The sequence below is a fragment of the Panulirus ornatus genome, chromosome 46 (assembly GCF_036320965.1).
Source record: "Panulirus ornatus isolate Po-2019 chromosome 46, ASM3632096v1, whole genome shotgun sequence".
Taxonomy (NCBI): domain Eukaryota; kingdom Metazoa; phylum Arthropoda; class Malacostraca; order Decapoda; family Palinuridae; genus Panulirus; species Panulirus ornatus.
The window spans coordinates 39105907-39130669 of record NC_092269.1 but is presented as its reverse complement, the minus strand read 5'-3'; the positions used below and the strand labels follow the sequence as shown (position 1 = coordinate 39130669).

At 46.8% G+C, this 24763-nt stretch overlaps 2 protein-coding genes across 9 annotated transcripts in view; both read left to right on the top strand.

Moving 5' to 3' along the window:
* The first annotated feature begins 1147 nt into the window (after nt 1–1147).
* LOC139763260 (uncharacterized) lies at nt 1148–14305 on the top strand. The gene is made up of 16 exons (XM_071689201.1): nt 1148–4214; nt 4951–5042; nt 5379–5479; nt 6073–6223; nt 6602–6776; nt 7148–7327; nt 7967–8160; nt 8315–8476; nt 8812–9062; nt 9269–9370; nt 9849–9983; nt 10407–10554; nt 11716–11979; nt 12444–12548; nt 13065–13169; nt 13329–14305. The coding sequence occupies exons 1-16, from the start codon at nt 4073–4075 to the stop codon at nt 13467–13469; spliced, it is 2448 nt and encodes an 815-aa protein (XP_071545302.1). The 5' UTR covers nt 1148–4072; the 3' UTR covers nt 13470–14305.
* Nucleotides 14306–15974: 1669 nt separating this feature from the next.
* Nucleotides 15975–24763, top strand: part of LOC139763259 (bestrophin-2-like) — a 65080-nt gene continuing 56291 nt past the window's right edge. For 2 of the 8 annotated variants that reach the window (XM_071689194.1, XM_071689193.1), the window contains exon 1: nt 15975–17035. In XM_071689194.1, the coding sequence (XP_071545295.1) occupies nt 16857–17035 (179 nt within the window). In that variant the 5' untranslated portion in view covers nt 15975–16856. The remainder of the gene's footprint in view (nt 17036–24763) is intronic. The other 6 variants (XM_071689197.1, XM_071689192.1, XM_071689198.1 and 3 more) reach the window with 4 other exon arrangements.

Genomic DNA, 24763 nt, shown 5'->3' with positions numbered 1-24763 from the left:
AGTAAAATGCCCCGATCGGTATGCAGTGAGTCGTAATGTCCCTCATTAAACGAGCCTTTAAGAATGCATCAGGATAGGCAATCCTGCACCAACGACAATGAAGGATCATCGAGAAACAACCTTTAACAACCGTAGCTCCAACAACCATCATGGCGATGCAGTTTGAAATACACTCCCGCAACCAAATGTGGAGAGTTGATTTTCAGTCTCCCGCGAGATGTTAATGAGACGGTAAGAAATACTAAGTAAACAGCTAGGAAGCCCATTACTGTTGGACGCTCTTGTCTGTAACAAGATATGTGTGACAAAGAATATACTCCCTCCCCCTCACCCACACACACACACACACACACACACACACACACACACACACACACACACACACACATATATATATATATAAAATATATATATATATATATATTATTGTGTGATTACTGTATAAACCATGTCTTTGTACCCTGTGTGTGTGTGTGTGTGTGTGTGTGTGTGATGAGTCTCGGTCTCGTTGACCTTATATCGTGTGAGGTTGTGTGCCTCTCTGTTCGTTCCGGCACTTGCTCGCTTTCTTTCGTCTCGGTCGGAAAACTCAGTCCGTGGCCGCGTTGCTCTCACCCCTGCTGTCTCCAGCCTTAAACACTCTCGTAGACTCTCACAGACGCACAGAGTCCCACCTCCTTCTTCTTTCTCATCAGCAGCGCCGCTCCGTGAGGCAAGCGGTGCTCGTAACCTCCCGTATGTGTGCCACCTTACGTTCTCCTCTCTCAGAGATTTTGGTAAATCTTTTATCGTCGACTGTGACGTCTCTAAAGTATTTGACAAGACGTTGCCTAAGTAATTGTTTAAACTTTCTTCCCTTAGGTTTTTCTGCTACTCTCTGGTCTCTAACGTTGCAACATTTGTGATTCAGCGACTCTTTTTCCCTCCTTCTTACTCTATACATTTTGGTGTTCCTCAGGCTTCTCTCTTATCGCCTTCTCTCTTTTTTCTTTCCATAAATCATCTCTCCAAATCCTTTAATTCTATCCATTCTTAAGCTACCGATTCTACTCTACCTGCGTCGAGGCACGTCCCCCTAATTTTTTTTTTTTTTTTTTTTTTTTTTTTTTTATACTTTGTCGCTGTCTCCCGCGTCTGCGAGGTAGCGCTAATACTCGTTCTATTTCTCGCGTAGACCACGTCTCCTTTCTGATTTCAGATCCGTGAAGCATCTGAGAACGAAGGAGCGGTATTTCAGTATCCATATCTCTTTGTAGATGTCACTCTTTCTTTCCCTTCTGTTCGGTTTCAGAACATTGCACTCCAACTCTACCGCATCATAAACATGTTGGCCATCACCATGACCTCCACTCGGAAGCCCTACTTAAACAGCTTCACCAAGTCGACTTCTCAAATCCTGGGGGTCGCTGTATGGCTGGGATGCATTAAGAATATATCTTGTGAGTCGATGGGTCATATTTACCGATGGTGCTTCTTCCTCCACCTTCCACATAGCCAGAGTAGTAAGGAAGACCTTCCGTCTCGTGCATATTCCAAGGGTCACTTATACTCACCCATCCGTCGTTGTCTGCCCTGTTGCTTCCTTCTGCCTGTACTACAGGTAATATTTCGGCTGCTGTTTGAGTGTGTCATTGGTAGGCGCCCCCCCTGCCCACAAGGCTTTTGGGCCCGTGGCACGCCGTAATGCGCTGCTTCCCACATTGTTTCCGTGTGGTGCTCTGCCACACGAGGATTGACCGTTATGACACCGTCTTTCCTGGAACAGCTAAGCTGTGGGATTCCCATCCTCTCGCTCTCCCTCCCTCCCCTAAACAACCTCTCTGCCTTTACGACTCAGATCATCACGCTCGACAACAGCTCTTTTTTTTTCATGTTTTTTCCCCCACCCGAGATGACCATGACGAAGGCACTTGTAAGAAAAGAAAAAAGAGGTTCCTTACATCTTACCGTATCATTAATGGCATCTGGTCTTCCAGAACACCATTAGAGGGACGATGAATCGTATTGGAGGGGAAAAAAAAAATCTCTGGGCATTTTTTTTTTGTAATAATAGTAACAAAGGTCGTATAACCAGACCGCGTTTATTGACAAGGGAGGGAAGGAGGGAGAGAGAACCGATGGGCGTATATAGACTGGCATTATGGGGAGTTAAGTGGTATTGGAACCCATATGTTGCTACGAGAGCTTTTATTCCCCAGTCTGAATATACACGAGATCAGTGGGCTTTCGATCACTGTGGAAATATTTCGAAATCATGGCGAAGCAATGTGGGAAATTATAAAACTTGAGCGTTCGTGGAAAATCTTCAGGTAAATAATATGCTCAGGTGACTCAGGTGGGTTGAGGGAGGAGTGTACTTACGTCTCTCTGTGTACTCAACAAACAATATTTTTTTTTGATAGGACTTTCAAAAAATTGTCTTCCCAGATTAGTGATAAGAATTCACAAATTTATTTCGAAAGGGCTGAAGATTTTTCTTTTTTTTATAAGTATTTTCAATGATTATATTCTCTCTGGCTTAGTATTAGAAAGTAAAACAAATCAACCTATTCGTTATTCCATATAGGTTGTTCTGGTAAATTGCCCACGCCTCTAGTGTTACTACCTGCTCTATATACTCATATACAATAGACATGATAAACCCATATAAATCCAGGTATAAGGAGAAATAGCGTACACATTTGTTCCTCCCTTCTGGGATTTCAAAGGAAACCAGGGTGTGTATGGCTTCAACAATAAGTCAGAAGCATTATTGCTGTCTGCTCCACGACAGCCATGATGGGGTCGGTAATATACAAAGTGGGGCATGTTAGGTGTCCCGGGATATCATTTTCTGGGGAGTTTTGAAGTCTAAGCCACTGGTTAATTACGGAATTACGGGAATGGTTGAATGTCAGACACCCCGACGTAAACTGCGTTATTCGTTTCTTTGGAATAAAGCTTTGGTTATTGGCCTCTTTTAGGATGAAAATTTAACTTAGGAGACTCAGCATTGATACCAGAATACTGAGTAAACATAAAGGGCTGATTTTATTTGAAAAAAGATGGTACAGACTGGTGACTAAGGCTAACAAAAAAATTATACTTCCTTCCGAGAAAATCGAGTAACCTTGTGGTACAAATCATTGTTGATAATTGTTGATCTGTTGTGTAGGATGATAATTTTGTGACCATTATGTAGTGATGATTTTGTGACCATTATGTAGGAAACACTGCTCTGTCTAGTTTAAAAGACATTGTTATCCTAGTGAGTAATAGTATATCTGGTGAAGCTTCCCCTTAGTCTGTCTTTTTTTCCTCGTTTTCTGTGAAAAAGCAATGATCAATTTTCTATGAATTAATCATTCTTAAATGATTAATTTCCTCTTTTTACAACCTGTGTCTCTGCATTAGAAAATAGATAATTATTGAAAAAAATTTCATGAAACGCTTAGAAGTATTTGTGAGTTGACTGTTTTGTGATAAGTGTAAGACAAACCAGGAAAACGTATACGAGAAATCACAAATTTTAATTTTGTTTTCCTGGTGACGAGCGCTGTAGTTGTGATTCCTAATGACGTTACTTGTGGACGTGGTGGTGGTCCCTGTAGGCGTGGTTGCTCCTAGGAAGACCCCTTGTTGACGGACTGGTACATGGTGGCTCCTGCAGACGTGGTGACTCCTGGTAATATTCCCAGTAGACGTGGTAATCGTTAAGACGACTGGCTGTACACATGGTGACCTCTGTAGACTTGGTGCCTTCTGGTAAGACTTCCTGTTGACTCGGTGGTCACTAAGTTATCCCCTTTAGAAGTGGTGGTCCCTAAGAAGACTCCCTGAGGACGTGGTGGCTCCAAGTGTCGCTCCCTGTAACCGCGTTGGCACAAAGTGACGCTCCCTGTAGTCGCTTTCCCCGTAGTGACGCTTCCTGTAATCGGTTTCCCCCCTGGTGACGCGCCATGTAGTCGGTTGCCTTAGTGACGCCCCCTGTAGTCGGTTGCCCCTGGTGACGCCCCCTGTAGTCGGTTGCCCCTAGTGACGTTTCCCGTAGACGCGGTGACTCCAAAGTGACGCTGCACGTCGACGTGGCGTGATGTGCTGCGGTGCGAGTGACGTGGCGGCGAAAATGATGATGCCCTTCTTGCTGCTGCTGCTGCTGCTGCTGCTGCTGCCGCCCCCGCGCCTTGTGCAGGGGATCTTCCCTGCTCAAGACCAAGGACCGGGCTTCGACTCTAGTAAGTACCTATATATATATATATATATATATATATATATATATATATATATATATATATATATATATATATATATATATATACGTGTGTGTGTGTGTGCGTGTGTGTGTGTGGTGTGTGTGTGCGTGTGTGTGCGTGTGTGTGTGTGTGTGCTTTTCGTCTGTTGTTATATAAACAAATTCTCGCGTGGTTCACAGTACCTTACCCAACCAACATCGGCCGGGTCATGTACACTGGCCGACCCTGCGTGGGTATTGGAACTCTCGCTCGTGTTCTGCGTCAGCAGCATCAGCAGTGGTGAACTCCGGTACTTTGAAGAATAACCCAGCATGACAGACATAACGGATCGGCAATGGTCGCTAGATCACACACTTGGCTCGGTGTAGACACTTCGCACAGGTGTTCAAGGTCGTCTGTGCAGCTCGGCCGTGGAGGAAATATTCGTCTTGTCATTCTTGGGGTGGGCGGGGGGGTCCCCCTTGTTCAACCCCAGGCGGAGTAGCACCTAACCTTGACGCCCACGTCTTGAAGTTCTCTCTCTCTCTCTCTCTCTCTCTCTCTCTCTCTCTCTCTCTCTCTCTCTCTCTCTCTCTCTCTCTCTCGGAGGAATGTGTAAGTCTTACCCCCTCACCCCTTACTCTATAAGCAGCATAGCTCTCTCTTAAACCCCCCCCCCCCCCCAACCATCTTTATCAGAAGCTGTTAAGACTTCTCTCTCTCTCTCTCTGGTCGTCAGGAGTGCGTTTGCTGTTGGTGACGGGGGAGGACCCGAAGGATGGACACCTCAGGTTCCTACGCGCTGCCAAGGGCATCAATCTCCCAGCTCAGGTAGGTTCGACCTTCCGTTACCTGGTTACTGAGAGGGAAGCTGAGCAGTGGGGGAAATTGGATTCAATGATGTTTGTTTTGAAGTCAGATTTGTACATATATGTTCGTCTGTCGTTGAGAAATACTTGACTACGATTCTCAAAATGTTTACTGCATGCCAGCAGCATTACTTTATTGATATTCTTTATCTATAATGATGTATGTGATTTGTGGCAACATTGTACATATTACCTTGTATTATATATATATATATATATATATATATATATATATATATATATATATATATATATATATATATATATATATATATGATAAATCAATTTCTCTCGGCAGATGGTGGTGGTGAAGGATCCATGGCAGGAGATATCACAAGTCCTGGAAGTAATTAGGAAGAGTCCTTACAAATCAGACGACGTCCTTGTGTTGACCAACAGGTAAGAGAGAGAGAGAGAGAGAGAGAGAGAGAGAGAGAGAGAGAGAGAGAGAGAGAGAGAGAGTATATGGGTTGGGGGAGGGAGTGAAATGGGAGGGCGTTTGGAGAAGGAAAATCTATAGGTAGGAAGTGTCTGGAGATAGAAGGGTGTGAAAGGTGTGTGTGTGTGTGTGTGTGTGTGTGTGTGTGAGTGAGGGATGTGTGAAGGTGTGAGTGTGGGTGTGAAAATAAAAGAGGGTATCAGGTGGGAGAGTTGTGTTTGGAAACGGGTTTGCGACAAAGGAGAGTGTGTGGCGCGGGCGTGCGTCTGTGTGAAAGGAGAGCGTTTGGAATCGAGATGTGCAATGTGGAAAAGACAAGTTCACGCGGGCACTTTTATATTATACCTTCATGAAGAATAACTTGATTCGTTCTGAAATAACGTAGTCATGAAATATTACAACATCTCTCTGTATATAGTACACATATGTGCCTTGCCTATATGGGGTACATATGTGCCTTGCCTATATGGTATACATATGTGCCTTGCCTATACGCATACATCATGAGAGTCCAGATACCGTGTGCTAAGGCCCTCCATCTTGTCTTATGTAGTGAGCATTACCTTCCTACTGGGGAGCCTCCCTTGCTGGCGTGGCGAGTGGTGGGGGAAGCACTCCAGCAGGAGGCCCAGGTCCTCATCTCTTATCCTCCAACACCACCGCATCTAACCCGCCACCTCGTCCACAACCTCCAGCGAGTTGAGGTAAGTGATGGTTGTAGTTGTTTGTCGTATTGTGGTAGAGCTGGTCGTATTGTGGTAGAGTTGGTTGTACTGTGGCAGAGTTGGTCGTATTGTGGTAGAGTTGGTCGTATTGTGGTAGAGTTGGTTGTATTGTGGTAGAGTTGGTTGTATTGTGGTAGAGTTGGTCGTATTGTGGTAGAGTTGGTCGTATTGTGGTAGAGCTGGTCTTATTGTGGTAGAGACGGTCGTGTTCGTAAGTTATACATCTATTCCTTTTTTTAACAGTTGAAAAACATTAGATTTTCCTTCATAGAGAATCATGTAACCTGTAAATAATATTGTTTGAGAATATTGAGGTTTGAATACTAAAGGAATGCATCCTGCCGTCATTTACCAAAGGACGAACTTTTCAATCACTCGAACAATGGGGCAAAGGACTCCTCTGTGAAGCCCCGGCGTCCTGAGGACCTGCTTCGGATGAAGGAGCTCCTGCAGGAGCAGAGAGTCCTGCATGTGAAGATGGTGCAGGAGCTGAGGAAGGCACGGCCCGACACACAAGCCTTTAGGGCGTACGGTAAGCAGGAGTGGAGGGAGGGAAGATCTAGGGTCCTAGAGCAAGGCTCCTAGTGCGGGGGGGAGGGGGAGCCTTTTTAGGTAGGGCGTCTGTCTAGAAGGGAATTTACGGGAAAGTTTACATAGATAAACCTAAGAGGAAAGGATCTAGGAGCAGAGTACTTATCTGTGTTTCAGTTAGATTCAGTGACGTATAGTTAGGTCTTATAAGGAGCCTTGAGCCATTACTCAACAACCTGTAATGTAACGAGTCCTTGTAATCACTTGATATCAAGGAATTAAAGTAATTATAAATCAAACTTCCATAAACACGTACCCCGAGTGACGTGCATCGATGTGTATATCATGAACTTAGCCATGGATATGTTGCAGCCTTCGCCGGTCTAGCTGGTGGGGTGGAGGAGTTGCTTGTTGCTGGTGCTCAGGCTGGGGATGGCACCCTGGCCCACCTGTGGCACTCCCTGGCTGAGGACGTGGTACTGCGCGACTCTCTGGCTGTGGCACTCGACCACCACGCCGTCGTCTTCCAGGACGCTGGTACTCTCGAGTCAGGTGAGGTCGACAGGAACATATATAGCAGATGACTCATAGGTTTACGACACTGCTGTGGTTCGATGAGACGTATAGGGGGAGGTGCATGAGACACCGCCGACGCACTTCAGACACGACTGACCCAAATGAGACGCCATTGGTGTGCCAGCTAAGGCACTCGTGGTGAACAAGAGATGATGTAACCGGAGGATGGGTTAGGTAGATCAACCCAGCGGTACCCAGACTTTCTAGCTAACCTCTGCCATCGATATGTTACCCACCCGCTCATCCTGGGCCAGGTTCATGTACAGCATTATACAGTAAGAGTATTCAACAGGGGTAGACATCCCTTCTCCCTATGTAACCAGTAGTTCTGCACAATTTCTAAGTCTTCTTTCCCTAAAAATGGGCACGGCATTTAAGCTTTTCTGCGCCTTTGGCTCTACACCTTCAACCCACGAGTTTTGACCATGTCAAGCGACTTGTCAAGTAATTATACATAGCTTTTGAGATTTTTTCATACCATGATGGGATAGAGAATGTCCGCTGTCGTAACCTAACCCTCAGTCATCGCCATCACAAGCATTTGCCAATGTTTCATGACAGCATAATCTCAGTGCGTTGTTGTTGTTCTCGACTCTTCATTCCTTCTCTTTACAGGGACGTATGCCTACCGTGGAGGGATAGACGGATCAGTGATAGTGAATGTCCCTGGGACGCGCGTGGCTCCCCTTGTGTACGCCTCCCCTGGGAACATGGCCCCCTTGCTGGCCAACATCGTGGCCAGGGAAGTGGGATCAAAGCGTCCCTGCCTGGAGTGTCCAGACGAGCCCCAGGGACGTGGCGCTGTCATGGTGGGTAATGATGTGTTTACTTTTTTGTTAGTTGTCAGTGTGGTAGGGTCGGGGGCACGACACAGGCAAGGGGGTGTTACCTGTGGCAGAAGGCGAGGCCGTCTTACCCCTCTGACAGTGGCCCTCATTATACCACGATATACCTCGTCTACAGGAGGTCGGGGATGTCCCCAGTGTGATGGTGGCGGTGTTGGTAGAGCGGCCGGTGCCCTTCTTCAGGTTGTTCTTGCGGCGTCTCCACCAGCTATCCTTCCCCAAGACCAGGGTCTCCCTCTACTTCTGCGTCGCTCCGTCGGCTCGGCAACATCTTCAGGAGGTAGGAGTTTCCTTGAGAGAGAGAGAGAAAGGGAGAGTGAGAGGAGGCAGGGTAAGAAACCCGTCTTAATCAGTTACCAAAGGGCGATGTGTTTATCTCTGGTGATCATTAAGGAAATAAATGGATAACGAGATTGCCTCGCATCCACTACAGCACATGAGAATATTCATACATCACTGTACCATAAATATACCATTGGTTTAGGTGGGAGTATTTATATATTACTGTATCATCGGATCATGGGATCACATGAGAATAGTAATACAGTACTGTATTATGAAGTTACTGTATCACTGTAGGGCGTCCTTGTATCACTACAATCAGTCGTCCCACAGGTGGAGCAGTTTCTGGAGGAGAATGGACAGGAGTACATGGACACGACTCTCCTGGGCCCTGAGGAAGGGCCCACGGAGGACATGGGCCCTGAGGCTGAGCCTGCGGGAGATATAGGGCCTGAGGCTGGGCCTACGGGAGATATAGGCCCTGAGGCTGGGCCTACGGGAGACACAGGCCCTGAGGATGGGCCAGTGGGGGACATGGGCCCTGAGGTTGGGCCCACGGGGGCGATGGCCCACCAGGAGCTCTGGTCAGTACACTTCCCCATTTCCTTTGTCTATTTCTATATTGCTGTGCTTGCTTTGACCTACATATACATATATACATATATACACGTGCATGAAACTCATTTAAGAGGGACTTTTCATTTATGTCTCGTATCATATAAAGCGTAACCCAGTTGGGAGACAGTGTTCCTCATTTCACCTTGTCTCCCTGAGTTGCTTGTCTTCCCAGGGAGAGAGCCATGAAAGAGGAGGATGACTACCTCCTCCTACTTGAGGCGAACGCCCATCTGACCAACCCAAACGCTCTGCAGGACCTCATCTCGAGGAGGAGGTATGGAGGATCCTGTTTTTTTAGTCTTTGGGTTATGATGACAAATCGTTTTTGATTTGATTAGTTTGTTAATGTTATTGTCGACGGGGGTAGGGAGAAAGGGGTGACGGAGAGTCTGTAGGAGTGGAAATCGCTTGGTGTGCCGTGTGTTCTCGACCATCCTGCATTAATGTTTATCATGCACTTCGCATTTTAAAGACTCACCAAACTTGCCCTCCCTATTCATCAGGGAGGAGAAACATATTTCTGGGATTTACTTCAGTGGGAAAGTGTAAGTATGTGTGTGTGTGTGTCATTTCTGGCTTTGGGAATCCTGTATCATCACGATATAAAGTCTTGAAAGAAGGATTTTCCTTTTTCCTTCACAGTGACTGATGATGTATTTGGATGGGGCGCTCGTGATATAGGAATTGATAGGTGTTTCCTCCGTCAGTGTTTCCCCAGGGAATTTACCAGAGACTTGACCTGCCCTTTCCAGGAAGGTCGTGGGCCCCTTGCTGACCTCTGCTGAGGGCGAGGCCCACAACGTGTACGCTGACTACCTCCGAGGTCACTTCTCACGAGGACCCATGACGGACAAGTTCGTCGGCCGCATCGCCGGGGAGAATGATGGGTGAGAGAGAGAGAGAGAGAGAGAGAGAGAGAGAGAGAGAGAGAGAGAGAGAGAGAGAGAGAGAGAGAGAATACAGTGTTTGTATTCCAGGGGGGGTTGTTTTGTGATCATTGTAACCGCCAGTAAACATGATAACCTCTGCGTGAGGATCATGTTTCCCTCACGCCTGGACAGAAGCAGAGATGGTTATCCTCCAAAGTCATCACCGGAACTGCTGCCGAAACTGCCAGGCTGGAGGGAATGGTTCCTCCCAGAGGGAATTTATGGGTTGATTCGTATATGACCACCGCGTGATCATGGCCCATCTGTTGCCGTACGTGGTAGATAAAGGACCATCGGGATGGGCGTAATGAGAGGGTCAGATAATGAGGATAGTTTCAAGGTCGTTACCCGAGTGTCACTAACCCTCGCTATCCTGCACAGATCCTTCAGCTTCAGAGGACTCCTGCAGGCGGCCATGGTGGAGTCGGCGGTCCTATTGAGTCGGCAGGCGTACTCCTTCGTCGACGTGTCTTCAGTCTCATCTGGCCGGTTCCTCTCACGCTCCTTCTACACCCACCTCCTGGCCCAGGTGTGTATGTGATCACCCCCTCCTACCTACGGTAAGAGAGCAGTTTTCACATCACCACAACACCCCAGTTACATATAAGGGGTCTAACCCTGATCTGGCGACCCTCAGTTACATACAAGGGGTCTAACCCTGATTTGGTGACCCTCAGTTAGAGGATTGCCAGAGTTAATTGAGGTATCAATGAAGAACTGTTGTCTTCCGGTTGATATTTCTTCATTAACACCACGAGTGACTCGGGGAATTTCCTGTTTCCTGTTGAAAGTTCCTCCTGTTTGCCAGACTTCTCTCCAACATACGACACTGTGAGAAAATCTAACCTTATTTGAACGTCTTATTCTCCTCACTATCTTGGGCCATAAGACCCCCCCAAGTTTCCGTTTCTTCAAGGAAGGTAACAGTATAATAATCCCAACAGAGAGGCAACGGTAACGCCCAACAGGCACGTAACAGTAAACAAAAATGGAGAAAGATTATCCAGGCTGCGCCATATAGTCCTTAAGTATAACAATATCGTCTTCAAATCAGAGTCTGCATGAATGGAATTGATGAACGGAGAAGGTTAAACGGGTGAACGAGAATGTAATAAAGACAGAGTTTAAAAAAAAGAGTTGGTATGAATGGGTTTAAACTGCGTTGCTTCAAGGTTTGCACATGAATGACGTAAGTTATTAGTTTGCTCTCCACTCGAATAGAGTTTTACAGTTTTGTTTACGAATAATATATAGTTAAGTCGAGGAATTTTGCTCTCGCATTTATACGCGATTGACTTCATGGGCCTGGTTATGTTGCTGTATATTCGTCGCCTTAAGTGTAAAAGATGCAATTCATAATGGTCTTTCTGAATGATTAAGTTTCCTTCTAGACAGAACTTTTTTCTTTTGCTAATTCATCGGCCTTTATTATATAGTATTGGTGTGTGTGTGTGTGTGTGTGTGTGTGTGTGTGACTACGTATGTTATCAGTTAACGCCAGAGTTCTGTCATGTCGAGAGGGAGGACTTGTCCACACGTCTGCCTCCCACAGCCTGTAAACTGACTGGACCCCCCGCCACCCCTGGCTCTTCGTGCGTCGTCAGGTGGTCTCGTCTTCATCCACCCTCCGTGACGTGGGACTCGCTTAACCCCCTTGCTAACTCCCTTCCCTCCTCTCCCTCCTCCTCAGGGCTTGATCCCCTACGTCAGCAACGAGGTGCCATACGGTAAGCTCATCCAAGAGGAAGGGTTCACCTGCGACTTCTGGAACTTGGAGAGGAACGAGGAGGAGTTCTACACCCTGTACATCGCCCACCAGGGGCAGGTCAGACAGGAAGCCGCCTCCACGCGGGGCTGCGAGCATATGAACACCCTGATGGTGTTCAGTGAGTCCTTCGCCCAGGATATGCTGAAGGAGGTGGAGGATGCACCGTGGGAGGACGTCTCCGATAAGGTAAGAGGTGTATCCCTGGATATGTGGGTCTTTAGACGTCTGTGGTTTGGTCGGTAGCTTGGGGTGGCTCCTGGGAAGTATGGCAAGGGTAGATGGGATCAAGTTACACGAAGTGGTGAGGAGAGAGAGAGAGAGAGAGAGAGAGAGAGAGAGAGAGAGAGAGAGAGAGAGAGAGAGAGAGAGAGAGAGAGGAGGTGAGGTAACGCAACTGGAGTGGTGTGGTGTGGCCAAACCCAGCAGGTCTTAAACCTCCCACCTGCTGTATCCTATATTCCTCAAGGCTTAGATTCGTAGTGTTTCTTCCATAGCGTCTATGCAAAACACATTCTTTCTATAACTCCTGAAAGGTTCTCAGGGAAATTTGACCTAGACATCTTACCTCGTGTTAATGAGATTCATTTCCGCTGACACACGTATCTGGGGAATAACTCAGTCACTCACTGTCGCCTTCATCTCCCCGACAGGAGGAGGACGTGAAGATTTTGGTTCCCCCGGCAAGCCACGCGGACGAAGTCAACACCCTCGCCCAGTCCACCATCAGGAGCATCTTCAGGAAGCACAGTATCCAGGTGAGTGTTATGTTGCTCCCCCTCGAACAGCGAAGCAATGGAACTCCCCATCTTCGCCTCCTCCGGTGACCATCTTGCCCTCACGAGTCAGGCCTACAAACACCCGTGGGAGCTCTGAGGAATTTCTTCATGTTTTGTTGAGTCTCTCTTTAGTATGATTACCTCCCTCCAGACTGTGCTGACCAGAATACGCCATCGTCAGTATTCACAGTGTAACTAGTGACAATCGTCAGTATTATGTATAGTCTTTCCTCTGGTCTATTCCACCTGCAGTCCAGAACTGGTGTTGCTGGAGTGTTGCGTGTCTCACAGTGACAGTGTTTTATAGGCATTCTGCAGCATTAAGATGTGATGATGCTTAATCATTATTTTTTTAATGCAAATGTAAAAGGCATGAACTCTTCTGCCTGGTATTATGTAATATGTATTGGCACACGTACACCCGTCGTCAGACATTTGTTTGATGATGGTGTGTCTTGAGTCGCCAGCCTTTTTGGTCTCCCTCGTCTCCCGCAGGCCCCGTCCACAGGCGGGCTGGTCAGCGTCCTCAAGGGTCCAGGGCGCTACGTCCCAGGGGCCAAACTGGTGGCTTTGGTCGGCCTCGAGGCCTTGGAGGAGGAGGTAGGTGTCATGAGGACTACATGCTGTGTACGACAATGGTGATTGTCGCTTGTGTTATATTAAATTGCATCTTCCCTGCTTGATTTTTGTCTTGGGATCGTCCGTCTCGGCTTGTCCTCACTCTTCCCTCTCTCCCTCCCTCTCCCGTGCTTCGCAAAGGCCTCCCGCCTCGAACTCTGGACGGAGTCGTCGAAGTGTGAGCTGCGGCTTCGTGTTGGCGAGGTGGCCTACTTCAGGAGAGCTCACTACCCAAACGTCACGCTCGTGGGGCCTATCACCGTCGCTGCCATGCTCCTGTAATAGGGAAGGGAGGTCCTACGGCGTCCTGCCAGGGGGGCGTCCTTTGGTATCCTACCCGGAGGGATTTTCTGGGAGGCGTTCAACGAGGAAGCACTTGAGTCGTAGCTTTTCAGAGAGACGTCCTGGGGTGTCCGGGAAGCGGTCCAGTGTAGCGTCTTGAAGAGTCGTATGTAGGCATCCTACGGTGTCCTGTAGAGGCATTCCTCGGTGCCCTAACAAGCTGAAACAGAGTCTCCTATCCTCCCAGGCATCTTAGCAGTGTGTGGGGCTATGTCTTCTCAAGGGGTTTTGACCTCTTTATGGTGCATCGTCAGCAGAACCCACGGCCCAAGATAGTACACAGGACCATGGCCTCACCTCGGACACAGACAAGAGTGTTACGTAGCAGTTAGTTATCAGCACAAAACCAGTAGACATATCAACACAGGGAAGATACTATAAATGTCTCGGTGAAAGATATATTTCACCTCCATGTCGTAAGTTTCAAGGCAGTGAAGGGAGAGATCTTCGACTCCCTCCACTGTGGAAAGGATGACTTGAAGTTATAAGACTACCACTTTAAGGGATAAAGTACCACTTAGAAAGGCAATGTACTACTTGCATGAATAAGATAACACTTAGGAACCATGGGATGAAGTGGTCAGTGGTTCTCACGCCTGTTCGTGTATGCATGAGGCCACGTTCGGGCACATAGTATTGCTTAGCTTAGACTTACAAGGTGATGGGGTGGCTGTGCTTTTGACTAGTTAATAGACATCTTGTAATACCCGTAGAGTTTTACCATTCCTGCTTGTTGATTATTCTTATGAAAAATAATAAAATGGTAAGGTCTTTAATCTCTTTATTACGTACCAAGTTCATGGGGCGTATCATATCTTTATCATGAGGCATAGAACCATTGCGAACTGGTTATCTGATGCTGGTATTGTCGTAGATAAACGCGAGTCCTGCATGCCAGAGATCAGACTCGTGTGCACTCTAGTTAACGTAGAAGGTAGAGTATTATTTAGCATGCGAAGAGAACGAGTGCTCCCTGACAGCTTGTCATGAGAGCTCTGCCCGGATTAAAGTCTGTCTACCTCACCACCCATACCTTCCCTCACAGACGACTACCAGGGGAAGGCGAGCAGATACATGAACACCAATTCAGCCGGCATAATTGGCTGTACATCGTGGTTTAAAGGGGCAGTTTTGCCTCAGCGTTGGCAAGGGGCTCTGACAACTGACGATTTATATGAAGTTGTGTGTGTGTGTGTATTGGTGACGGTGTCAGCGGGCGTTTATATACCTGTTATGACGTGTGGCGGGATTTTTACGCTTGTATAATAGCCATAGTGACAGACCGTAAGGGATTTATATTACTTTATGTAAGATTATTTTCTCGTCATGTGGATTGCGCGTTTGCTGTCGTGTGTGTGTGTGTGTGTGTGTGTGTCAGTCATTGTTGGTGTTCGAAGGGGCTTCGAGCATGGCGTACGGTGCTGGTGTCAACCGGTCTTGGTGAAGCTGCTGCTGGACTCGCTCTACCTTGCCAAGAGGTCGTGACTACGTTCCCAGCATCATGTTGTACACTACTGGGAGACGGCAGAACGACCCCAGGCCGCAGCAAAGGATTCGGTCGTGACACAGATATGTTTCGAAGCTTTACGACTGGTGAGTGGGTATCGATACGCGTGTCGTGTGGCTCTTATGACCGACCGCTCAGTTTGCCCCGGATTGTTGTGAGGTTTAGAGGGTTCGTTTAAAGCTTCGGATGGTTTACGAACCTTCTTCCTCTCCTCGCCGCCTCGCCACTCCCTCTCCTTTGTGTACCAGTCTTTAGATAACTTGTCCCATGGGAAATGTTTACATAAGCTTGCTTTGTGGCTTCACGACTCGGTTCGTAAAGCGATGATTCCCAGCTACACCCTCTGAGCTCCGGATCATTCTATTATGAATCGTTCTCTCTCTCGTCCATTAACTTCTAGATGGATGTCGTCGAACTAGAGATGTACTGCTATTTTTTTTTTACTTAATAACCCCGTTAGATGGCGTCTTGTCATCATGCATAGGGTTACCACATGTCAGTCAGGACATTGTAACGCGCGTAGACCACCTGTCAATTCAGCAGTCAAGGGGCTGTCAAGTTTGACTGGTGAGAGAGAGAGAGAGAGAGAGAGAGAGAGAGAGAGAGAGAGAGAGAGAGAGAGAGAGGTGAAGGTGGGTTACCGCTGTCATTTGGCTTGTCAGAGGAGACGTATAGTGATGGATAGCGAGGCCGGGGTAAGAGGCAATGTCCTGACCGGGTCAGGCCAGGTCATCCGCGAGATGAAGGTGGGTGGGTAGGGAGGGGTGGGTGTCTCTCTATGGGCCACGCCCTTGCCATACTGCAGTTCAGCAGGACTTTTGTGAAACGTGTTTCCTAAAAGTAGCGCGTTAGGTTTGGTATTGTGAGCCAGGTGTCGCAGCATCTAAACATGGGCCAGCGGCTTGGCCGGGCAGGAGCCAGGGCGCTAAAATTATCCTCCCGGAGCGGCGGCGGGCGAGAGCTGAGTGCCCCAGCAGGCAGTGTGTATCGCCAGGCCACGACATCACGAGGCCCGCGTGCTCCCACCCAGCAGGGATCACCATCCCTGCATCCTGACGTCATTCCCCTGGGGTCTATGGCCGCCCACATGTCCCCGAGCGACCGCCCCAGCTCGGGTCCTCGGTGGTAAGAGCCGGCCGGCCCCGCGTCGCGCACTTGTTTGAGTCTCGTCCGACCAGACCTTGTTGGAGGAGGGGTGGTACCTCTTGTAAACACCAGGGGGCAGGTGGGGAAGGCTTGCCTCGGACTGCCAGACTCTGGGTCACTCCCCCACCACCACCACCAACAGCCACCCCCCACCACACACCACCCTTCTACCCCGGAGCCCAGCTAGCCAGGGGGGGGCGGCGGCGGCAGCCCGCTCCGCCCGCCCAGCCAGTCCTCCTCGGGGGTCCTGTGTTCCCCTGTGTCCGCCCGTTCCAACCCCCCCTCGACTGGGTTTATCAGAGGAAGATCGAGAGGAAAGTGGTGATCGTTACGCGTGGGATCCGCCCAGTGGTTGTGTCGCTACCCATGTGTTGTGTGTTGCCAGTGCTGCAGGTTGTAGTGATGGAGGAACAGGCGCGGGTTATAGTGTTGTTCAGAATGCCGGGAGTCAGATGTGTGTGCCAGTGTACCCACGAGGTCTCGTGAGTGTATCCACGAGGTGTTGAACTCTCGGGGAGACGAGCTGTTTACCCCGGCGTGCGGGTAACTCAACGTTCCCAGTGACAAGTGTTGAAAATAAACACCCGCCAGATAGGGGAGTTCCTCCGGCCCCGGGGCGCGGGGTGCGACGCTGCTGGGGAACGGCCTTCCCCTCAGCGTCTCCTGTAGGAGCCATGACAGTCTCTTATCAGTACGACGTGGCGTCCTCCACTTCGGGCGGGTTTACCCGCCTCCTGTTCAAATGGAAGGGCTCGCTGTATAAGCTGATATACCGCGAGCTCTTCCTCTTCTGCCTGGGATTCGGGCTCATGAGTTGCATCTACAGGTTCGTCTTCACTGAGTCGCAGAAGAGGTAAAGTAAACTAGGATGTGACGTGCATGGCGTGACGCCTGTACCTCGTCCACACCCTCGGCAGCCCTGTGAACCACCCTCCCGTCAGGAGAACACTACATGACGTCCTCTTGTGTTATGTCACACCCCAGCCATGCATGGGAACCTTGCATGTTCCTTAGGTCTCCCACTGTGGCCAGGCATGGGTACCTTTTCCTCATAGGTAGGAACATTAAGGATACCGTCCTCATGCAGATCCTTGTATGCTGTTGCTTGTCTCTGCCTCCTCGTCAGCTGTACATACTCCAACCCTCTCGCACAGTCTGGCCTCACCGTTGCGACACTGGGACCACAGTCAGCTCCGCTCCTCTCATGCCTTTGTCTGTAAGTTTAACGACCCACGTGCTGTACTCCACCACCCTTGTGGGTGTTTGAACGCCTCCCTGTAATTTCCTCTTGTTAGAGACTTGAACTAGACCTGGTCCTTGAAGGCACGTCTTCCCTCAGAGCTTCGTGCTTGACACTCGACCTTCGACACCCACCTCGCCTCGATTCTGAGGTTCACGGTTTAGATTGTGGTTTTTGAACTTTCTGACCCACGTCTGAGAGGGACTTACGTCTGGGAGGGACTTACGTCTGAAAGGGCCTTACGTCTGAGAGGGACTTACGTCTGAGAGGGACTTACGTCTGAGAGGGACTTATACGTCTGATGGACACTTACGACAGAGATACTCTTACTTTTAAGGGGGCACTTGCGTCTGAGGGCCACTCTTGCGTCTGTGGGACATTCTTACGTCTGGGGGGAGTTTCCTAGAGGATCATACGATTACGTGGTGATTCCATTTACTGTAATGGGACAACTTCCGCTGCAGATTCCACTTCCATAACATCCGCAGGAAGACGCATGTGGCCCATTTCCATTTCCATTTCCATTTCCCGCCCTTACTAGTGTTCAAGTGGCCTTTCTTTTTTCCTCCCTCCCCCTCTCCCCTACTTCATCACGGCGGCCATATTCAGTGACAGTTGTCGTGAGAAACTGTCATTGACGTAATTTATGACTGTGTTAAGTCACGGCTGTCAGGGTTGTGACACTTGCCAAGATCATTACACCTGTGACCCGGTCGTCAGTGTCATCCATATCGCGCCTCCACGACACATGATACGTTTATCTTTGACAGTCGACCCCTTGTGTGTCGTCCCCCCCTCCAGACGTACGTGCGCATGAACAAGGGACGTTGCTTGTTACGTCCAACTTCATTGCCTGGGCATGTCGTATGGTCGTTCGTAGGAGCGTTTTTTTTGCGATTCCTGAGGTGATGTGTGGTAGAACATGGTGTGAGAGGGGAGGGGGCTGACCTCGAATAGTTTGGTTGTTATGATGTCTTAAATGATTTATAAAACTCGCAACTGTTTACACTGACAAGCAGAGACACTTAGAAAATTTTTTATCTCTTGAGTTTGGTCATAACTTTCGCATATATATATATATATATATATATATATATATATATATATATATATATATATATATATATATATATACATATATATATATATATATATATATATATATATATATATATATAGTGGGTACTTATCTAATTATAGGTCATTGATATACAGTTTATCGTAAACTGGTGGTGGTGGTGGTGGAGTTGCGTGCTGAAGACTGAGTAGTGTAGATATTTTAAGTTTTCGTCTGACATCCATATGGCTAAAGTTCAGCTGATCTGGATGACACATGTGTCATGACGGGATAAGAGATCTTGATACTGGCGCCATGTGTTGTATGTCCTGTGGATAAACTGAAGTGTTCCATCGGCATGGAAGATACTATCTATCTAGATGTTTATGAAGATACTATCTAGATATTTATGAAGATATTATCTAGATATTTATGAAGATATTATCTAGATATTTATGAAGATATTGTCGAGATATTTATCAAATGTCTCGAAATATTACATTATTGAGGTGTTGATCCCTCACCTACGGAAGTAACACGGCCTCAAGTCTCAGATGTTTCATACACATTTATATACATTCCATATACATTTATATACATTTCATATACATTTTCGCCTTCGTAGGGTGACATGAACCCTTAACTCTGATGAACTTGGAATGGCCACGTTCCATAACACGAGCAATGTTGCCGCGTTCATCTTTTTCGTCTGTCTCCCACATACCTGTGGGTTGTGAGGGGGTAAGCACCTTGGTGGAGGAAAGATTCCCCCTTTTGCTCTCTCTCTCTCTCTCTCTCTCTCTCTCTCTCTCTCTCTCTCTCTCTCTCTCTCTCTCTCTCTCTCTCATACAATTCGTTCGTAGCAGCGCGAGTCTGCGGGACGTAACATTTTGAGCGAGGGACGGTCATCTTTGAACAGGGTGTTATGTTATTTCCCAGTGTTGCTGAGTCCACCACTGGACGCCACTGTAAGCCAAGTGGTCACTGTGGGGCATTGTAGGGAAAGTAAGTTCTTCTGTTTGCCACTGTAGAAACTAATTTCATCTCTCTAGAAGTTCGTTTTCCACTGCAGAATATTTTGCATTGATTTCTGTATGTGTTACCACTGTTGTAGTTCTCTCGTCCGACTCTTTGTTACCTTTAGTGATTACCACTGTAGAGGCTCATGTGTTTATTGCTGTAGAAGCACATCTCAACCACTGTAGAAGCCCGTGTGTTTATTACATTACAAGCTCGTGTTAACCACTGTAGAAGTTCTTTGTTTACCTCTGTAGAAGCTCATGTCAACCAATGTGCAAGGCCCTGTGTTTACCACTGTGGTTCATGTCAAACACTGTAGAAACTCTTGTGTTTAGCACTGTGGAAGCTCATGTCAGCCACTGCATAAGTTCGTGAGTTTATCGCTGGAGAAACTCAATTAGTCGGTGTTGAAACTCGTGTTTACAACTGTGGAAATACTGGTGTTTACCACTGGAGAAGTATTCGTGTGTACTACTGTGGAAACACTCGCACTCACGTAGAGTTGGTGTATGCAGTATTGCATACCTGCGTGGCGCTATAACGTAGAAACTGTAGCGTATGTTGGTGTTGTAGAAACTGTAGTGTATGTTGGTGTTGTAGAAACTGTAGTGTATGTTAATGTTGTAGAAACTGTAGCGTATGTTGGTGTTGTAGAAACTGTAGTGTATGTTAGTGTTGTAGAAACTGTAGCGTATGTTGGTGTTGTAGAAACTGTAGCATATGTTGGTGTTGTAGAAACTGTAGTTTATGTTGGTGTTGTAGAAACTGTTGCGTATGTTGGTGTTGTAGAAACTGTAGTATATGTTAATGTTGTAGAAACTGTAGTATATGTTAATGTTGTAGAAACTGTAGCGTATGTTGGTGTTGTAGAAACTGTAGTGTATGTTCGTGTTGTAGAAACTGTAGTGTATGTTAATGTTGTAGAAACTGTAGTGTATGTTGGTGTTGTACAAACTGTAGTGTATGTTGGTGTTGTAGAAACTGTAGCGTATGTTGGTGTTGTAGAAACTGTAGTGTATGTTGGTGTTGTAGAAACTGTAGTGTATGTTGGTGTTGTAGAAACTGTAGTGTATGTTGGTGTTGTAGAAACTGTAGTGTATGTTGGTGTTGTAGAAACTGTAGTGTATGTTGGTGTTGTAGAAACTGTAGTGTATGTTGGTGTTGTAGAAACTGTAGTGTATGTTGGTGTTGTAGAAACTGTAGTGTATGTTGGTGTTGTAGAAACTGTAGTGTATGTTGGTGTTGTAGAAACTGTAGTGTATGTTAGTGTTGTAGAAACTGTAGTGTATGTTGGTGTTGTAGAAAGATCCTTTGACACCGTAGATATCTGATAAAACATAGGTGAAGATTCTGCAAAGTTTCCTGAATTGTAGCCATGTTGTATAGCCCAGCACTGTAGCCTTGCACTGTATCGCTGCACTGCAGCCTAGCACTGTAGCCCAGCACTATAGCCCAGCACTGTAGCCTTACACTGTAGCCCAGCACTGTAGCCCTGCTCTGTAACCCTACCTTATAACAGTACAGTGTAGCCCTGCAGTGTTGTTCTGTAGTGTCAAGAAAAATCACTGCAAGGAAGAAAGAATTGATGGCTCAGTCACCGCTGTGTGTTTGCAGTTACGGGTTTCACCGACTGCAGTGGGGGAAATTAGCATGACAAACGTGTGTGTTCGACGCCCTCCACTAGTGTCATGACCCCAGGGAGGACTGCTTTCTTGTCCAGTTGGACATTTCTTATCAGATGTTCACCTCGTCTTGTGCACTGTGATCAGTGCACCTCCCTGCAGCCGGACGCTGTGTATGTCCCTCTTAAAATGCGCTTACGTATCTTCCTTCTTCTCCTCGGCTTTTTTCATATCCTTATTGTCATGTTCACTGCCATTGATGGATCTGCAATTTGCTTCTGCAATACATCTCGCCGTGCGATTTTACTCTCTCGTTCACACTATCGTTTAATCTATCCTTCATTCCTGTATGGCATTATTCAATCTATTTTCTATTCTCATCCACAATTTTTTACCATCCTCTCCTTCCTTCTGTCTTACTGTAGAAACTCCACTTCTTCGCCTGGCCTTCGAATCCCCATATCCTCTCCCTGTCTCACTTCACATCATCTTAAGGTGTGTGTGTGTGTGTGTGTGTGTGTGTGTGTGTGTGTGCGGGGCCACCACTCCCCCATGACCACCACACTTTACACACATTATATTGATCATCATATTCGGGTTGTCATTATACCCAGGGGTTGTGTTGTCACAAGGGGTTGTAGTGATACTCAAGAGTTGTTATCATGCCCAGGGGTTATGTCATTAAGGGGTTGTCATTATAACCAGTTGTGTCATTGTACTCTGGTTGTGTCATCATTATCATGGGTTGTTAATAATCTCATGAGGTATGTCTTCATACTCGGAGGTTGTCATTATATTCGGGTTGTGTTATAATAACCAATGATTTTCTTCACCTCGAGGAGTTGTTATATTGTACCTGCTGGTTAGGTCATTATACTCATGTTATGTTAGGGGTTATTTCATCCTCATCCAAAAGCTATAGTTGTTATGTTGTTATGTGATCATAATGCTCAAAGAATTATGTCATCCCTTGTCAGGAGCTGTCATAAGTCTTGGACTGTCATATTTAAAACTTGTTTCGTCATATTCTGGTTATATTTCCATGTGAGGGTCATGCCATCATACTCTGGACTGTGGTATGATACTTGGGGGGTCATTCCATCATACTCAAAATTATGCTATTGTGCTCATGTGTAGCGAAAATCTACGTGTGGCACGAGATGGGGACATAAGCAAGTGCCCTCGAGTGTCACATATGTCATTACATATTTATGTACATAGGGCCCACCCTATGTACACAGATATGTAATGAAAGATACATGGAGGACTTTATACAAGTGGGGTCCTCAACCTTATCCATTTTTACTCAAGTCTTGAATTATCGAGTGATAATGATATGTACTTGCTGTTGGCTTATATTCTTCTACGTGTCCACAACTGCATTGGTAAAGAAATGCTTCCTCACGTCCCTCTGTACACTTCCTCACGTTCCCTCCGTACACTTCCTCACGTCCCTTCGTACACCTCATCTCGTCCCTCCGTACACCCAATCTCGTCCCTCCGTACACTTCCTCACGTCCCTCCGTGCACTTCCCCTCAGGGAAGTGTCCAGTATGAGCGTGGTCATGATGGCATCTTGTCAAGATTCATATTTCGTCATCACGTCTTCCCATATTCTCCTTCCTTCCAGTGTGGCCAGATTCAGGGCTTCCCTCCTCACAGTTCATTCCACTCGGGTCTGGTACCATTGTTGTTGCATTCCTCTGGACCTCTTCCAGCAGTGCTCTGTGTGTGTGTGTGTGTGTGTGTGTGTGTGTGTGTGTGTGTGTGTGTGTGTGTGTGGCTCCCCGAGCGAGGGAGACACCAGACCATCCTGACGACCCGGCGTTTGTACTCAGGTCTAATGAGGTGGGAGAGAGATCTTATCTCTCTCCCACCACCCTGACTTATGGCGTTAATCTCTGCTATTTATAAGGTGGCAAGTACTCCACTTTGCTAACTGTTTCATTGACGTTGGTGTCAACTGCGCATATTACCTTCTGACGTTTTAAAAAGGGACGGAGAATGTGTTTTGTAGTATTTGGGTGAAGGAAAACGAGAGATGAATTAATTGGGTATTCACTGTAGCACACCTGTAGCGGCTTAACAGCCCAGTGAGTCAAGCGAGCTTGGGGTCGAATCCCTCCGACCAGTCAGTTGGCCCACTGCAGTCGCAGCTGTTCATCCTTTTCCTTTGTTGCTGGTCGATAAGTGGGTACCTATCGTAGGCTACCATATATATATATATATATATATATATATATATATATATATATATATATATATATATATATATATATATATATCCAAGAAGATCATGATAATACCATCTCTGCTGCTTTAAAGAAATATGATAAAGGAAGACATGTGCCATAACTTGCAACAGGCTTTTAGCATATCTTGCAGTATACTTTGGGGATATATTGCAAGACAGTCTGAGTACATTTTTGCATCATATTTTTGGCATATCTTGCAGCACTTTTGGCACATCTTCGCAACATCCTTTTGGCATATCTTGCATTAACCTTTTGGCAGTGCATTTCAATTATACTTTTCGCCATAGCCTGCGGAATACTTTTGCCCTATATTGTAACATACCTTTGGCTTGTCTGGGCGACATACTTTTGACATATCTGACAACTGAGTTGATATATCTCTAGATGGCGCAAAACTGGCCCGTACGTCACTGGCAAGTGTTGCAAGGTGTTCTGAACAGGAAATATCAACTTATTGGCAATGTTGTCGTCCCTGAAGCACAGCTGATTCACCTCCTGTTCACCTGTTCCGTCCTTGTTCAACTGGTGATGAACAGTTCTGGCGTGGATGGTGTTTACTTTATCCGTCATGAACAGGAGTCGAATCTTGGTGGCGGGCTGTGGTGGTGGTGATTGTAGTGTTGTTGGTGGTGGTGGTGGTGATTGTAGTGATGTTGGTGGAGGTACTGTTGACTGTGTTGGCGGGTGTGGTGATGTTGGTGATGATGGTCGTGATGTTGACGATTGGGAGTTGGTGTTGGAGATGCTAAGAGCTTCTTCGTTGGTGATGATGGTGTTTGAACGGAGGATCATCTTGGGTGGTGGTGATGGTGGAGGCGCTGGTGGAGGAAAGGGATGGTGTTGGTGATAATGATTACCTCACAGTAATCATGGACCTCATCACCATGAAGTCAGGATTACCTCATCTCATGAGGCATTCGTCATAGGTCAGGAGGTCAGGGTTCGAAGAGGTTTGTACGGTACGAGACATGACCTGGTACGACGTCATACTCTCGTTATCTGGCGCCAAATTGCTCTCCAGTTTCGACAGTAACAGTATGCAAATTTTCAGCATCTGAGAGATATTTTGGATTTCGATCTGTGAATTACCACTATTTGAACGTCAGTTATCTACTGATGACTGTAATTTCGACACAGCTCTCTGCTGATTATCATAATTTTGTAAATATTACCTGATAATTACAATAGTTTTGACGCCAGATATCTGTGAATATGTACTAATTACCTTGAGCCCACTCATGTGCTAATTGCCATGATTTCAACTCGTTATAGTTTTTCTAAGTTATATAAATATGTCTCCAGTTCGTCAGTTATATGTAATGATTTACCTGGCATTTTACAAGCAATTGGAGCGTCGTGAAACATCTGGTAGGTCAGGGTGTGTTGA